General features: G+C 53.9%; 2 protein-coding genes across 4 annotated transcripts in view; both read left to right on the top strand.

The window, feature by feature from the left end:
- Positions 1–3,784, top strand: part of TCN2 (transcobalamin 2) — a 13,359-nt gene extending 9,575 nt beyond the window's left edge. For both annotated transcript variants that reach the window (XM_019643246.1, XM_019643245.1), the window contains exons 9-10: positions 933–1,048; positions 3,189–3,784. In XM_019643246.1, the coding sequence (XP_019498791.1) occupies positions 933–1,048; positions 3,189–3,250 (178 nt within the window). In that variant the 3' untranslated portion in view covers positions 3,251–3,784. The remainder of the gene's footprint in view (positions 1–932; positions 1,049–3,188) is intronic.
- A 3,989-nt stretch (positions 3,785–7,773) lies between these two features.
- SLC35E4 (solute carrier family 35 member E4) lies at positions 7,774–15,638 on the top strand. 2 transcript variants are annotated; one of them, XM_019643035.1, is made up of 2 exons: positions 7,774–9,077; positions 15,472–15,638. In XM_019643035.1, exons 1-2 carry the CDS (start codon positions 8,455–8,457, stop codon positions 15,569–15,571), a joined length of 723 nt encoding a protein of 240 aa, XP_019498580.1. In that variant the 5' UTR covers positions 7,774–8,454; the 3' UTR covers positions 15,572–15,638. The 2 variants fall into 2 exon arrangements, with proteins under 2 accessions (XP_019498580.1, XP_019498579.1); XM_019643034.1 differs by lacking the exon at positions 15,472–15,638 and adding an exon at positions 13,547–14,519 and having other exon boundaries at positions 7,777–9,073.
- The last annotated feature ends 1,385 nt before the right edge of the window (positions 15,639–17,023 follow it).

Below are 17,023 nucleotides of genomic sequence, written 5' to 3'. Positions count from 1 at the left end.
GAGAGAGAGAGAGAGAGAGAGAGAGGGAGAGGAGAGAGAAAAACAGAGAAAGAGAGAGAGCTAGACAGGCAGACAGCACTCGGGAAGAAGTGCTCTGAGCAGCCGTGTGGCCCCACAGAGTTAGGGAATGACTGGAGAAAGGGGGCTGCTCCGTGACACCCCATAAAACAATACTTTCCTTTAGCCTAAATCAACCTGAATGGGTTTCTGTTTCTTAAAACAATAAAAAGCCTCCTACTCTAAAACCAAAACCACCAATTAGCCTTTTAGAGAAAGAAGGGACATGACCCATGGAGTTTTAAGAGGATCTTTAGGCTGTGGCATCCAGATGGGTTGGAGAAATGCAAAGTTGGAGTCAAGGAGCTCAGGAAGGGAAGTATGAGTAAGGAGACTTTTGGCGGCAAGGACCAGTGCCCTGGTAATGAGGAGCGTGGTATGTAGATTCAGACAGTAGACTGAGCAACCAGGCCACTGAGACACAGAAACTTCCAGAATCAGAGACCCAGTGCCACCACCAGCTGCCTCTGTCTCTGTCCACCATGTTCCAGCTTCTCTCTGTACACTGGCTTCACCCTCTCTCATTGGACATTGGCATTTTATGTGTGATGCTGGCAACTTCTGATTCTCACCCCTACAACATCAGCCCTCAGAGTGGGCTCAGTGGCTGGGTTGATCATGTAGGTGCCTCTTCCTGCAGGCCATAGTCATGGTCAACACAGAGGGGATGAAGTCCCCTGAAAGGGCAGTGTCAGTGGGGCTGAAGAGGAAGGGTGGAGGTGAGACCCATGATGAGGTGGCTCAGGAAGGGTTTGGCTAGTGCCGGCCCTGAGGATGAGAGCAGGGCTTCCTGGTGTGGGTGAGCTCCACTGCTACCCTTGGGTCGTTGGGAGCAAAAGTCACCTTTTCTCCCTCTTCACCTGTCCCTTTGGTAGGTATGGAACACAGGCCACCTTGTCTGGTCCTTACCTGACCTCTGTGATGGGGAAAGAAGTTGGGGAACGTGAGTTCTGGCAGCTCATCCAAGCCCCTGACACCCCGCTGCAGCAAGGTGAGTCTGGTGGCGGGCCACCTCTGGATGTGTCCCTACCCCATCCCTATTCTAGCAATGAGGCTTCATCAACTTGCCCCAGCTTTCCCCCCTAACTTTCCTGGGCCTCAGCCTAGGTTGATCATTGATGCTCAAGGTTGCACAATTTACTTAACTGAATTCATAAGAAATTTTATGTACATTATTATGACAATGCTAAGAAATCAGATAGGGAAAAAAGAAGAAAATTCAAATCACCCATAATTTGCTACCCAGAAATAACTTCTTTTGATGTATTTTCTTTCTTTCTATCATTTTTAAATATCTAAGTTTGTTGTTTCATTAAAAATGAAGCCATACTCTATAGCAATGCTGTCTGATAGAAATGTGAGCCACATGTGTAATTCTAAATTTTCTAGTTGATGAAACTAATATGAATAATATATCTTATTTAACCCAGTATATCCTAAATAGTATCATTCCAAGATGTAATCAATGTAAAATTATTAATGACATATTTTGCATGCTTTTTTTTTTGTACTAAGATTTTAAGTGCACGTATGGCTAATGGATGGCATATTGGACAGTACAGGTCTATATACTGTTTGCAATTTATTTTTTTGTTCTTAATATATTATAGACATCTTTCTATGTTGGTTTATGTAGATCTTCCCCTTTCTTTGTAATGGCCACATAAAATATGTTAGCTACTAGGGTGTTTTGAGCTGCAAGTAACAGGAAATGCAATGCAAACCAGCTTCCACAATATAACATCAGTTGGCTCGTGTGACAGGTCCAGAGGGAGTGAGGACTTCAGGGCTGGTGTAACATTGGCTCTAGCCAGCTTCCCTGGGACTCCATCCCCCTCTCTTGGTTGGCTTCCTCCTCCAGAGAGGCCTTTCTGTGTCTTCGCAGGGCTACTCTCTTTTATGATTGAGGAAACTTGTCCGAAAACCCAGCAAACTTCTCCTGGTGTCTCAAAGGTGGAATTGGGACACAGGATCATTCCTGGGCCCATTCCTGTTGCTAAGAGGTGGCCCAGGTTCTGCGACCACGTTGGTTAGAGAAAAGGGATCATCACATGACTGGCTTAGGCCAATCCCACTGCCAGCCCACCCCCTGTGGTGGGTGCTGCTCTGCAGGGCGTGGAGTGGGATGGACCTCTAGGGTGTCTCCAGTTTTAACGCTTATGCCCCAACCTTTACGAGCATCCTTGTGCATCAGCCCAGTCACCAGACAGACTCTTAAAGATCATCTGTTCCTGCTCCTACTAGCTGGGACTTCTACTGGGCATTTACAGTGTACTAGGCATTGGGCCAAGTGCTTTATGGAAGGTGGGCACTTTCTGAGGGAGCCCAATAAGAAGCATTGTCTTTCCCTGCCTGGCTTCTGAACAAATTGAGAAATAAAACAAAAGGGTAGCAGATGGAGACCCCAGATCTGGCTTCTTATTGATAAAGGCTGGATTGGAGGATAGAGCCTAGGGAGGGACCCTGCCTGATGGGCTCAGCCAGGAGGCAGACATGGGTGGTTGTGTCCTCTACCTTCTATCCTCTCAGCGCCCCCAGTTCAGCAGGAAGCCCAGTTCCATGAGAAGGAGGGCCCAGTTGTTGATATCTTTATTATCCTCATTTCAGAAATGGGCACATCAGCACTTGCAAAGGCTAAATGATTTGCCCAAAATCCCACCGCTAATGAGTGACAAAGCTGGAGCTCGAACTGGGTGTTATGCTGGAACCCAGGTTGTCTCCAGTGAGAAAAGGCTGGCCCCTCGGAAGACCACTCGTAGTCTAAGTTCTCCCTCCAGACCACACTGAGCAAGGCCCTCTTCCTGACAGCCTCTCAGATACTATGAAGACAGTCACTGTCAGGTGTTGTCAGGGTCTCTGGTTCCTTTTGCCCCTTGTTGGAGATCCATGCTGTCCTGTACCCCTTACCCTCTGTTGTTTCCCCACTGCAAAATGAGCCTGTGGGTTTCAGGGACCCTAGCTCATAGCCGAGCTCAGAGTCTCTGTACTGGCACTGGTTAGTCTCCAGTTTCCCACCACCAAGGTGGGATCTGACAGAACCTAGCCTCAGGGTGGGGGGTCCAGAAGATAAGGCTGGGAGCTGGAACACTGCCCTGTTAACACCCCCTTCCCCACTCAACCTGTTTCCGCAGGTATTGCTGACTACAGACCCAAGGACAGAGAAACCATCGAGCTGAGGCTGGTTAGCTGGTAGCCCCCTGGCTCATCCACCCCAGCAGCTTTGCACAATCCCTGTACTTCCACCCTTCCTCCAGACACCCTTGTAACAGGCACACACCTGACCTTGCTGCCACCTCATGTGCACTTGGAGCAATGTCCCCAGATCACTCCAGCCACCACCCCTGCAAGGCTCCTAAGCCACCATCCACCCAGGAGCAGGGAGCCAAGCACCTTTCCCAGGAAGTCTGTCTGCCTCCATCTGGCCCAGTCTGGCCCCACAGGCATCCTGTGAAGACCACTCAGTCTGAAGGGCATGAAGCTTCTCAGACCCCTCAGCACAAGAAGTCCACTGGCTGCTGGCATTGTGAGTACTGCCTGCTCTGGGATTGGGGTCCTGCAAAGAGACCTCTGCAGCCCAGGGGCTGGGGCCCTGAGCCCAGCTCTCCAGCCCTCTCTCAGAGCGGCAGCCCCAGCTAGCTGTGACATAGCAACAGGTGAGAGCTTCGCGGCTCTGCAGGGCTGCTCAAAGCCTACCTCCAAAATGATTAAAGTGTTGATTGTGCTCATATCCCAGCGTCCTGATGCCTCATGCTAGCGAGCAAGTTCAGGTCCATGAGCAGAGAAAGGGGAGATACCTCCAGGCGAGGAGCAGAGAAGGGCTGGTCAGCGTTTTGGGTCCTGGGGAAAACATTGCTGGCAGTGGTGACATTGATTATTGTTTAGGGAGCATGTAATTGCTAGACACTTTTTTGCATAACTCTGAGGTGGTTGATATTCTCGTTGTCTTCTCTGCTCTACAGATAAGGAAACTGGTACCCAAAGAGGAAAAGTGACCCACTCCAGTATCAAGCAGGGGACATGGCTTAGGAGAGAGACAGACCTGGCCTGGGGTGGCTTCCTGGCTCCTTCAGTGATTGTTATGATTACATGGCAGAGCCAAAATTCAGCTGGAGGCCCAGGACCCTGGAGCTTGGGCTCTCACTCTCGGCTTTACTCCAGTGCAGTCAGCGTACCACCCCAGGTCTCAGCAGCCAAGGTGCAGGGACCCTGCCTCTCAGTGGGAGGGCCCTGGACTCTGGGCTGCCCTCTGTGAACTGGGGTGTAGGCCAGGGAGGCAACCTGCGTGCCTACTCCACCGAGGTTAGGAAGGAAGTCTGCTCTCAAAGGGGCCCTGACAGACAGCATGTACAATGATCCACAAAGCTGCAGATTAAACAGATGCCTCTACCTAAAGCAGCAGTTTCAAATATTTAGGGTCTGGGAAGGCAGGGGAAGTAAGTGGTTTAGGAAATCCTTTGTATATTGAAACAAACATCAAAGTATCAGAAAGCTCACTGAAAAAGTGGCCTCCATTTTTAAAGTGAATTGTCTGTGCCTAGAACCCAGAGTGTTTGTTCACCTGTCATTCCTTAATCACAGCCAGGGGCACTTTTGGGAGGATTCAGGACCTGCCCTGTGTTGCAGAAGGGTCGAGACTCAGAGAGGCCTGTGGCTTGCCTCAGGTCACACAGCCTAGAGGTAGCAGAGCCCGGATCCTCACCCAATGACCCCATCCTTTGCCACTTGCCACTGTACCACCCTGTTGTCTCCTTACCGCTCGAGACACCAACTGAGAAAGCCACAGCCCCTCCCATACAAGGGAGACAGGCTGTGGCAGGTCTCAGGCCAGGTTAGAGGGTAGAGGGTAATGACAGGGAACGTCTCTGCACTTGGTTTTCCAGAGTCCATGAGTTTGGTGTGATCTACCCTCCAGAGGGACTGTTTTAGTTGGGGTATGTTTGGATCTGAGGAACAGGAAGCTACTGATATTGCTCAAATCAAAAGATATTTGCAGATAAGACCCAGCCCACCAACTTGGGGGCAACCAGAGGTGGCGGAGAAATGGAAGTTGGGACTTAAGACTCCATTGCTTCCATGATCCTAAGGCCTTCTCTGAGTCCGTCCCCACCCCCAATCAGCTTCCTCTGAGTATGAGCCAAACAGTGACCCTGCCATCTTTCAGTTCAAGTCCCTAGGCCGCTCTTATTTTTCTCAGCCTGTATCCCAAAGCATGGAGAGGAGTCTGAATGGCATAGCCAACCTGTGGACACTGGGTCAGGTGTCTAGTCTGACACAAGTGGTTGGGACCCTGAGAATGGGTGTGGGTGAGAAAACAGTCACATCTCATGCAGACCCCCATAGTCAGAGGACTGGGGATCAGGATTGTGTTTAGCCTGCATTTAGATCGGGGACAACTCCAGACAAGCCGCTTCCCCTCTCAGCCTATTTCCTAAGTCATAGCTATGGGATGACACCTGGGCTTACACAGCATGTTCATGCCTATTAGCTCATCATAGATCACAAATGGGGAAACTGAATCCCCAGCAGTGAAGTGATTTGTCTGGGGACATGAAGTGACAGAAGCCTCTATAGCCCAGTTGCTGGAAATGGGTTCTTCTCTCCTCCCAATGCTTCTGAGTCTCTTCCCACATCACCTGCTTCCATAGCTGCAGCCTGGGCCCCCAAAAGGCAGCACCCAGATCTGGGGCATTTGGGAGCCTGTGGGTAAGGGTAGGGTGCTCTGAGCTTTCAGATGGACCTCAAAGAGTAAGCGGGAGCCCCCTGCAGCCCTCCATGAAGCTGAGTGCCCTGTCCCCATTCTCCCACAAGGGAATAACCTGTGGAGAGTCCAGGTTAGAAAATGGGTCTCTGGAACCAGACAGACCTGGTCTAAATAAATCCCCAGCCACAACCTGGGCAAGTTGATTCCTCCCCCTCACCAAGCTCTCTGTGGCATCCAGCTCCAGGAGTAACTGTGCAGAGTGGTTAGGATGGAGAGCTCTCTGTCCTTGGCAGCCAGGGGTGTTAGGTCTTTCTGCATCCCAGCCCTTCTGGACTCCCATGTAAGGATCATCTGCTGGATCACCTTTTGGTTCTTCCCTCAGCCTCCCCACTGCCCCCCACATGCAGTGTGCAGCTCTCTCCATCCCACCAACGCACCCAGGCCTCATCTTTGTTAATCCTCATAGCCCACCCCTTACCAGACAGGGCAGGTGGGAGCAGCTTTGTGGCAGTCTTGGAGGAGGCGCAGACAGGTTTTCACTGCCCACCTGTCCCCGCCAGCTCATCCCTGAGAAAGTCAGAGTGTTTATTATTTTTTAAAATTATTATTATTGGTTTTTATTAAAGGAAACTTACTAGAAAACTGACAGAATCCCACAAAGAATATAACCCTTAGGGGACCCTGATTCCTACTATTCAGGAAATGTGGGTGGAGGAGTATGTCCCCTTGGCTGGCTCAGTTTCCTTCCTGCAACCTCTCCTGGAGAAACCCTGTCTAAATACCCCCATATTTTGGTCCTTGGCTTAGAAATCCCTTGCCATACAGTTTGGACTATTCAGCAGTGATTTGCAGTCTCCAGCGGGCGTCAGAATCACCAGAGGCAAATGTAAAAATGCAGATTCCTGAGCTCACCATGGAGCGTCTGATTCAGCAGGTCTCCAATGAGGCTGGGGCTTTTAAATCCATGTCCAAGGATTGTGATGGAAGTTGGACACTTGCCCCCATTCCGCGGTCTGACCACTAGAGGGCGCCTCGGACCTTTGAGGTCTAGGTTGCTGTCATCCAAGACAGACTAGGGGTTAGCGGTGTCCAGGGGGCGGGAGCTCCCGCAGAGAAGAAAGCCCGACGTGAGGAAAGAGGTTGGCATTAAGCACCTGGCTGAGAGCTCAGAGAGGCCAGGGATGGGCCTAGAATCTAGATCTACTTGTCCTGCCTGGGGCATCCGTAATTCAGATGGGTCCACCGAGACCCAGGAAGGAGCAAGGGCTTAGTAGCAGCTGCTCTGCCTCCCAGACCACCCAAGGCTTTTTGTCCTGCCAAGGCTGCGGGCAGAGGGTGGACTCCAGAAAGTCCAGTTATGAGTCAGCTCTGACTGCCCAGGGGATTGGACAAGGGCTTCTGGCCAGGGAATGGATGCTGGCCAGCGGTACCCTGCTTCCGCAACTGTGGTGGCGTTGGTGATTCAGCTTCCCTCTGCCTGCCTAGAGGGGCCCGCCCTGGGATGGGAGAGGGAGGAGGTGCTGGGACTAGGGAGGGGCAGTGGAGGGGCCTTAAGGGGCCCCGTGGTCCAACTCTTCTGGAAGCTGAGGTCCCACGGGATAACTGTGGCTAGAGATCGGGTGGTCCCGAGACCGGTCCAGGGATGGAGGCCCCTGGGGGCGGGATGGAGCGGGGCGGGTCCTAGAAGATGGAGTCTCCTTTGAAGCTGGGGGTTTTATCGGGCTCCCTTAGAAAGATACCCGTGTCCCCCGCCCTGTTCTGATTTCTATGGGGGACTCGCCTTGGCCCTGGGTGGGGTGGGGCTTGCTCTCCCACCAGTGGGGGTAAGAGGGACAAACAGGCTGACCATTTCAGCTAGTGGGAGGCAGCAGATAGACGGAACGCAAGGCCGGTGGAGGAGGGGCTGCGAGCGGGTGGCGTGGGGGCGGGGCGAGACGTCCCTTGCGGCTCCGGGGGCGGGGCCTGTCCAGGGGCGGGCCCGGGGACTCCGCCCAACTTTCCGGGTGGGGCGCGGGCGGCGGTGGCGGAGGCGGGGCTAAGAGCGCAAGGACTCGCCCCGCGGCCCGGCCGGGGCTGGAGCTGAGTAGGAGCTGCTGCCGGAGGCGCAGCCAGGGCTGCTGGGAGACGGAGCTGGAGGGCAAGCTCTGCCGGAGCCGAGCCGAGCCGAGCCGAGCTCACCGCCTGGCACCGGTCGGAGCTAGAACCGGCGTGTCAGCCGCAGGGCCTGGTCACTGTTGGAGGCAGCGAGCCGCAACCATTGGCGCGGGAGCCTGGATCACCCCTGCCAGGCCTGGGCACGGCCTGAACACGCAGGAGATCCCGGGATCTGGACCGAAGAGGCAAAGGAACGAGGATTCCATCTAAGCATAGCGTGGGCACGGGGCGGGGAGAAGAGTGAAGACTTCACCAGGAACTGGGCAGAGGTGCCAGAGCTTACTAGGCCAGGCTTGAGCACCAGAGAGCCTGGCATCGCAGCAGGCACGACCTGGGCTCTGCCCTTCCAGAGTCGGGAACACAGCATAGCTCCTGGACCTCGGCTGGCACAGGCCTGGCACAAGAAGCAGTTTTCTCACCTGTCTGAGAGGAGGGCTGGGATCTGAGGAACCAGGATCTCGCCTGGCCCTAAGGGGGGCTCTCTGGTGGCCTACAGCTGGCCACTGGGGAGCTGGCCTCCTGCCCCAGCCCCACTGGTACGGATGTGCCACTGTCCTCTGGAGCATCATGACAGCAGGATGACCTCTGCTGAGGCAGGGGCAGTGACTGGAGGTGCTCGGGTGGCTGGATACCCCGAGTGGCACCCTACTATTCCCCAGGCCCTTGGGCAGCCTGGCCGGGTCCGGGTGGCCATAGCAGCACTGGTGTGGCTGCTGGCAGGAGCCAGCATGTCCAGCCTCAACAAATGGATTTTCACAGTTCATGGCTTTGGGCGGCCCCTGCTGCTCTCAGCGCTGCACATGCTGGCAGCAGCACTGGCATGCCACCGGGGGGCACGGCGGCCCATGCCCAGTGGTACCCGTCGCCAGGTGCTACTGCTCAGCCTTACGTTCGGCACCTCGATGGCCTGTGGCAACGTGGGCCTGAGTGCTGTGCCCCTGGACCTGGCACAGCTGGCCACCACTACCACGCCACTGATCACGCTGGCCCTGTCAGCACTGCTGCTTGGCCGTCGCCACCACCCGCTGCAGTTTGCCGCCATGGGCCCACTCTGCCTGGGGGCTGCCTGCAGCCTGGCCGGCGAGCTCCGGACACCTCCCGCTGGCTGTGGCTTCCTGCTGGTGGCCACCTGCCTCCGTGGCCTCAAGTCCGTTCAGCAGAGTGAGTGCCTGGGTCACTGGCCAAGGAGGTGGGGATCAGGGTGGGTATGTGGCCTACATGGCCCTGTGAGGGCTATGGCATTTTACAGATGAAGAAACTGAATCCTCATGGCTTTGGAAGAAGCAGAAACTGAGGCTCGGAACGGGTCAATAGCTCAGTGAGTTCTAGGCCCCAAGCTTAAGCTCTAGAGGTCCAACTAGTATTTAATAATAGTTGCCATTGATCTGTGTCCCATGGTTTGTCTCTTTATCTTGCTGGATCTCCATATTGCCCTGATCAAGGAAGTCACTGTATTGTCTGCATTTGACAGGTAGAAGGGCTTGCACTGGGCCATGTGGCCAGTAAGCAGCAGAAGTAAGATTTGAACCCAGGCAGTAAATCTCCATGCTGTCCAAGAAGTGCCAGAAGGCTGTGGACACAGAGGGAGGCCTGATAGTGTGGACAAGGGAGAGAGAAAGAGGGCAAAGACTTGGGCTGGAATTTGGAAGGCCAGGGGTTTGGCTAAGTCTGGGATGGTTCATGTTTACTGGGAGCTGCAGTGTAACAGGTCCCGTGCTGGGTGTCGACCTTGAGTCGTCATGGCAATCGACACCTTCACCCCCATTTTATAGATGATGGAACTGAGACCCACGGAGGTACATGATTTGCCCAGGGTCACCTTACCTCTGATGAAAGGAGACAGGGGGACTCTGGGCAGAGGATGGGGTAGAGGCTCCAGGATAAGACCCTGCTAAATCACTCTGTGGCAGAGTGGAGGCCGCCTTTCTGCCTGTCCATCTAAGGGGCATCTGAGTCACAGACCCCACCCTCTCTCTGCCTGAACCTAAAAGAGATGTGGAGAGGCCAGGGCGCCCACTCGGGGCAGGGAGGCATGGTTTCCAGCCACACATTTGCTTATACTTGCTGGATGACCTTGGGCAGGTCCAGGTTTTACCTGGGCTTCAATCTCCCCATCTGTTCAGTGGAAGAGGGTTGGAGTTGATGGAGTCCCAACGGCCTCTTGTTCTCCCTTCCTTCCAGCTCAAAGATTCTGTGACCCAGGCCTGGGAGAAGGAAGGGGATACTCCAAGGGCACTGGGCTGGAATTGGGAGCAGCCTGCAGCCATGGAAGGCTGAAGTCAGAGTTTAGCCCTGCCCTGGCATCTCTAGAGCCAGGAACCAGAGGTCCTGTCCCTCTCCTCCCGGGCCCTGTGGCAGGGCCGAAGCCCAGTTCTATTTTTGCCCTCAGGTTACATGAGAACTGGTGACTGAGCGTGGGCCTGAGTTCTGGGCCATAGGAAACCTGACCGCATGGGCACACCCACCCCCTACCCCAACTTAGACAGGGTCATAAGGCTAGGAAGGCCCTAGCCTCAAGGCTCACACCACACCTGCTGAGGCCCAGTGCTCCTCACCCAGAAGGAGCCCCAGCCTGCAGGATAGGCTGCGGTCGGCCAGGCCTCAGGCACACAGGCATGGAGTGGCTGGTGCCTGGCATCAGGCCATCTTAGCCTCTGCCAGCTCTCTCCACCTCTCCTGTGTCAACTGCCTGGCCCCTGAGGTGTGTTGGTTGCTCACTCCAGACTCCACAGCACCATCTGCTTCCTGAATCAAGACTCTAAATGCCCTGTTTTATAGCTGTTTGGTTACCTGTCTGCCTCCTATCAGACAGGAACTCTGAGAGCATCTCCATGTTCCAAGCACCTGCCCTGCAGCCTAGCATAGGGCAGGTACTCCTAAAGTGGTGGATTTGTTACTGCTCTGACAGGAGAATTTGCAGGCCTATTAGGCTATATGGCTCAGGGTGCTAAGGAGGGAGCTTGGGAGGCTAGAGACCCCACCCACAGAAATGGGGTCTGGCAGAGATGGGGAGGAACAGATTGGAGCCAAGGGAGTAACGTGGGTTTTGGACAAGAGGAGGTTTCTACTCCCTGAGGTTCCAGGGAAAACACCAGGACCAGATTCAGAGACTAGAGTGTAAATAGCCGACACCAGATCCTATCTTGAGAGCAGACTCCATGGGAGCAGAGGATGAGAGTCCAGGAAGAGGAACACCCAGGCAGCCATGGGCAGGGCCAGCAGCCTTCTTCCTACCTGAGCCAGTTGCAGACCCAGGGGGCTACATGGGGAGAGGAGTGATGCCAACTTCCCATTCACGGAAAAGCTGGGAAGTGGGGTGCCAGCTTGTTGAGCTTGTTCTCAGCTATACTTACCTGCGTGTACATCAGGGAGCAGCTTCTGAGCTCTGAGCTCTCAGGCTGTTGGGAAGACACATTCAGAAACAGAATTCACAAAAGCAAGAGAGAAGCTCTAGAGCTGAGTGGACAAAGGTGTGGTGGTGGCAGTTACTTCTAAGGGGAACCAGAGAAGGCTACCTGGGGAGGAGGCATGCAGTGATGACAATAATAATATAATAATAGCAGCAAGCACTTGCTGAGCTCTCACTATGTACCCATGCTATGTCCAGCTCTTCCTATAGCCAGAGCAGGAAAGGGCATTATGGGAGCAGGAAACAGGCCATGCAGGGTGTCAGCCAGCAGGAGCAGAGTGTGGGGATCCAGACAGCTGCTGTAGTGCGCAGTTACTGCTGGGCACCAGGCCCCGTGTGTGTGTGTGTGTGTGTGTGTGTGTGTGTGTGTGTGTGTGTGTGTGTGGTGGTGGGGGGGGTGAGGAGGGGGATGCTGTCACTCTCCTCATGCTACACACAAGGAGACAAGGCTTAGAGAGGGTGACTTGCCCTTTACCACACAGCTAGTAAAGGAGTAAGGATGGAGAAGCCAGCAGCCAGCGGAACAGGGTCTAGAGAACGTTTGTCTGCATGTGGCAGAAGCTTGGATATATTCATATGCCGAAACAAAAACGCCTGTAAAGAAGGAGAGGTTGAAATGAAAGGTTGGGGGGGCAGGTGATGATGGCAGAGAGGGTGACAATCACTGAGGAGGCAGGATGACAGGCTGGCATTTTGGGAGCCTCAGGTGGAGTGAGTCGCCTCTTGCAGGGAGTTACCGCTCTTTCCCTGGGCTGCAAGGAGGGGAGGTGGAGGGCTAGGTGGGGAGGTTAAGACCTTCCTGCCTGGCAGCCTTGAAGAGGTGAAGTTTACCTGAAATCCTAGGCACCTTCTAGTGATTAGATCCTTAACATGCAGGCCACGGGCAGCTTGTAACTGCTAAATTTGGAGCAAATGAGCAGGAGACATTCCAATTATCTGATCATTTCTAGAAATGCTTGAGCTGGAGGGACTGTTGCCTAGAGAACAAAGCGAAAACATCAGAGTGAAATCGAGAGAGAAGTAACATTTCCTATTCTAAGTATAGTCTATGAGTAAGCTCCTCTGTGGCTCTTTGGAAAGTGTGTGTGTCAGAAAATGCAGAGAGGCTCGGTGAGCCCCTAGATCTATTACTCATCTCTCGCCACGAAAACTTGGACAAGGCCCCAAGCAGTCATTGCCCTCTTGCAAATACTACCATTCACCTGAGCTGTGTCTGATTTTGTTGATGGGCACCATTTCCTTTGTGAACCAGCTAGGGAGTAACGTGTGTACACGTGGGTGCACTCACACACACATGCACACACATACACACATGCTTGCATTCACACATTTCCTTGCAAAGCTAAAAGGTTTCCTCTTAGTCCTGGATCTCAACAAGCCCCAGTGTTCATAGCAAAAAATGCTGATTAGTGAGTGACAGCCAAGCGCAAACAATGACTTTTTTGTTGTTCCCTTGTCATCTCAATGGTCAAAAGTGAATGAAACATGAATGGGCCCAACATTTGACTCAATTTATTATTTCAAAACTTTTTTTTTAAATGTAAAGGCCACATAGCTAGTAAGTGGCAGAGCTGGGACTGTCTGTGGACTGTCCCTGCTAATGGGGGTGGGCGCTGCACTGCGGGTGTGATAAGGCTGAGGCCAGGAAAGGTGGGTTGGAGCCAATTGGTGTAGGGCCTTCAAAGCTAGTTCAGAACCTAGGATAGTTTTCTCCAGGGCCTGGGGAGCCCCTGAAGTGTTTGTTTGTTTTGAGTCACATTTCATGTTTATTGACCATTTGGATATCACAAGCACAGTATTGTTTCAGCCTATGGAAGGCAGTTTGAAGTGGGTGATAACAGGCCTATTTATTTTATTTTATCTTTTTACATTTATTGAGCACTTACCTTATAAGGGCTTTATGTACATTATCTATTTTGATCTTTATAAAACCCCTGTGTATTAGGTTTTATTATCACTCAACTTTGCAGGTGAGGGAACCTAGGCCTCTAGAGTACCCTGGGCCTCTAGAGTGCCAGGTCACAGCTAGTAAGGAGTGGATACAGGTCACAATCCAAGCAGTCAGATTCCAGATTCTTGACTGTGATGTTACAGAACAGGAGACGCTAACTCTGCCAGAGGGGTTGGGGCAGGCTTCCTGGAGGACGGGTCTTGGAGGTCATGCTGGGTGGGCCGAGTGGGCTTGTCTTCCCACTGTGTGCTGATGGCTGCTATCCTGCTTGCAGGTGCGCTGCTGCAAGAAGAGAGGCTGGACGCGGTGACCCTGCTGTATGCCACCTCGCTACCCAGCTTCTGCCTGCTGGCAGGTGCGGCCCTGGTGCTGGAGGCTGGTGTGGCACTGCCTCCTGCTCCCACCGACTCCCGCCTCTGGGTCTGCATCCTGCTCAGCTGCCTCCTGTCCGTGCTCTACAACCTGGCCAGCTTCTCCCTCCTGGCCCTCACCTCTGCCCTCACCGTTCACGTCCTGGGCAACCTCACTGTTGTGGGCAACCTCGTCCTGTCCCGGATCCTGTTTGGCAGTCGCCTCAGTGCCCTCAGCTACGTGGGCATTGCACTCACCCTTTTAGGAATGTTCCTTTACCACAACTGTGAGTTTGTGGCCGCCTGGGCTGCCCATCGCGGCTTCTGGAAGAGGGGCCAGCCTGGCAAGGGTCTTTGAGACCTGGGAGAGTGCACGGGCCATCCGGAACAGCCCCAGCCTGAACCCAGTCTTGGCCAGTGGCTGTGGGAAAAGTGGAGAGCAGGCAGCTGCTGGAACCGTGGGAGGGAGAGGTGCCTTCCGGAAGGGCCACCTTGGAGGCTGGAATGGGGCCTCCCAGAGAGACTCACCTGTCCCTGCCTACCTCTCCTCCTCACAGACCCCACTCACCACTGGATGGTGGGTCCAAGCCTGGCACAGTGGCTGTGCTTGTCAGATTAATTATTATTAATATCAACTACTACCCCGAAAATTGCTGGCCAAACTTTGAGAACCTCACCATGTTCTGATGACAACGATGATGATTCTTGGTAGTTGCACAATCCTTCCTCCAGGTAGTGGGGGAGGCAGCTAGGGGGCCCAGGGAGGGGCTTCTTTGCTGCTGGGCTCCCCTGAGGAGGTGGGGTCATCTGTGCCAACTCCCGGTAGCTGCTGTGGCCTCACCCACGGGCACCCCAATTTGGGGTCTTCTGTCCTCAAATAAACTATTTTTGTTTGTATACCTGTGTCATTCCTTAGCGTTACAGCCAAGGAAATACAGGGAGAGGGATGGGCCCACTGTCCACTAGCCACCCACAGAGAAACGAGGACATCCTCCCTTACCCACTGTGTCCTGTCTAGGTACCCAACCTAGTTCCGTTCTCTAACATTCCTCCACTGGATGGCGGCAGTGGCTTCCTCCCTGCTCTGCTCTGGGCCCTCTTCTCATCTTCCATGTGGCCTCAGACAGATCTTTCTAAAACACACACCTTCTGTGGCTCCATACTGCTCTTGGGACAAAGTCAGAATTTCCTGCCCCAGACCACAAGGCCCGCAGGATCTGACACCTGAGTCCTCCCCAGGCTCCCGTCTCACTTCTCCTCTCCTTGGGCTTCACCTTCCAGCCTCACCAACTTCCTTCAGGTCCCCCATGATGCCAGGCCCACTCACTGAAGCCTTTGCACACGCAGTTCCCTCTGTCTGGTATTCTCTCTCCCTTTCAGGGTTAAACCTTTTCCTAGAGGAGAAAACCCAAACATGCAACTCTCCTTTAAAAGAAAACCTAAAAACAGAAAACTGATGAAACAAGGATCTCGATAAGGGGCCATGCCCAGGGCTGTGAGTGCAGGGTGGCTTCATGGAAGAGGGAGCACTCGGCAGGGAGGGCCTGGCAGGCTGACCCAGCGGGGCTACCGGGGAGCAGGGCTGCCATGCTAAGAATCTGGAACAGCGGTCCTAATCCCTAGAGCCAGCCCACAGCCTCCCTGACCAGCTGGCTGGACTCAGCTTCATCACTTCACAGAGTCACTCTTCCTTGACTCTGTGCATTTAACTCCCCCCACTCAGCTGCCTCTGCTGGAGGCTGCCTGTTAAAGACCATAAGAACCCTGACTGGATTAGGGAGAACTGGGACCTAATCCTGCTCTGCCCACCTCACTGTGTACCTTAGGTAGGTAGCCTCCCTTCTCTCAGCCTCACTTTCAATATCTGCAAAATGGGGATGATGATCCCCATGGGTAGGGTTCCAATGAGGAGCCTGGTGGGCAGGACCAGGGGAGAAGAGAGGTGTTAGTGTCAGCTGTCTTGGTCCTTATCTTGGGCTATCATCCTACCATCCACTCTCTCTGAGGCTCCAGGCCCACCCGGAAAGTGGAAACGGTCTTGCCTTTCTGTGCGAGGATAGGAGCTAGACCAGATTAGGGGTGGGGTCTAGGGGTCTGGGACTCAGGGAGGAATCATTCATTCCTTCACACAGCCCAAATTCATGGGGGACCACTGTGCTAGCCAGTGCTAGACAGGGCTGCATAAAGGGTAAGCCCAAGGCTGGAAGTGGAGGCAGTGAGGGCCTGGAAGTTACCTGGCCCAGAGAGGACCGGTGCAGGGTTTCCTGGCCCTGACCTCCACCCAGGAGGGGAAGTGGGCCCAGGCTGAGTCACTTACCATCCATTCTCCCTGTGACTCAGAGGTGCAGCTGGCCCAGCCCTGTCCCTGTATAGCCTGGATACCTCCAGGCTCCACTCTGAGGCTTAGCTAGAACGGACAGAGGTTAGATGAATTTGGGTGGACAGAGCCTTCTTAGCACTCAGGACACTACCTCATTCAAGGGAGCCCATTGCCATAGTAGGAGCCTCCCTGCGGCACCCTCACATCAGCTCCTGGCCTCCATGGAATGCTTGACTTAAGAGTGAGCCTACTATCAGATAAAAGCCAGCCCATGGTGGTTGTGGGCGCAGGGCAGGGGGGAATTGGAGGTGTGCTTGATCCCCAGATCAAGATGGCTTGTCACCAGACTCAGGATCATCCAGCACTGAGGTGATTTTCCCAAGGTCACAGTTGAAGTCCTCCCAATCACTTTTCCCAGCAGTGGGTACAGAGAGCACTCAACTGGGAGTAAGAAAGCCTGGGTTTGTGCCCTGGCGCCGCTCCTCACAGTGTGACCTGTCTGGTTTCTCAGCTTCACAGTGTTGTTGGGAGTAAGGATCACAGGGATAACTAGTGGGAAGGGCTTAGTGGCTGACTCCAGCATTGACAGGCCACTGTCCCTCCAGGCTCTGCCTCTTGCTGGTTCTGGTGCCTCAGGCCAGTCACATCACCTCTCAGCCTCAATTTCTGTACCCAGTTCCTGCTAGGAAGACTTCTCCTCAGGAAAACATATTTCACCCTCCTTGAGAAGCTCTTTCCTAACCTCATCCCCTGCCCTGACCCACACCAAGTTGAGTTATAGGTTACCCCAGCTCCCTGCACTTCTCCAGGCAGGCTCCTGTACACATCCCATTCTCAGAACTGGTTTATTGTCTCTCCTCCACTGGACTGGGCTCTGGGAGGGCTGAGTCAACTGTTCTGCTCACTGCTGTCTTCCCAGCATTGGCACAGTGCCTGGTACAGATGAAGTAGGTGGAAGAGAAATACTTGTCAAGAGCAGAGGCCAGACCTGGGTTCAAATCCCAGCTCTGGCATGTCTAAGCTGTCTGACCCTGGGCAAGGGCCTTCCGCTCCTGGGCCTCTGTGTGTGAAGTGGGGGCAG

The sequence above is a fragment of the Hipposideros armiger genome, unplaced genomic scaffold (assembly GCF_001890085.2).
Source record: "Hipposideros armiger isolate ML-2016 unplaced genomic scaffold, ASM189008v1 scaffold_75, whole genome shotgun sequence".
NCBI lineage: Eukaryota > Metazoa > Chordata > Mammalia > Chiroptera > Hipposideridae > Hipposideros > Hipposideros armiger.
The sequence above is the reverse complement of the archived record's forward strand: the minus strand, read 5'-3'. Positions and strand labels throughout refer to the sequence as shown.

Coding starts and splice junctions, on each gene's coding strand:
- SLC35E4 (XM_019643034.1), top strand. CDS start 8,455: ATGTGCCACTGTCCTCTGGAGCATCATGACAGCAGGATGACCTCTGCT. Junction 9,074..13,546: donor CCTCAAGTCCGTTCAGCAGA/GTGAGTGCCTGG, acceptor TCCTGCTTGCAG/GTGCGCTGCTGCAAGAAGAG.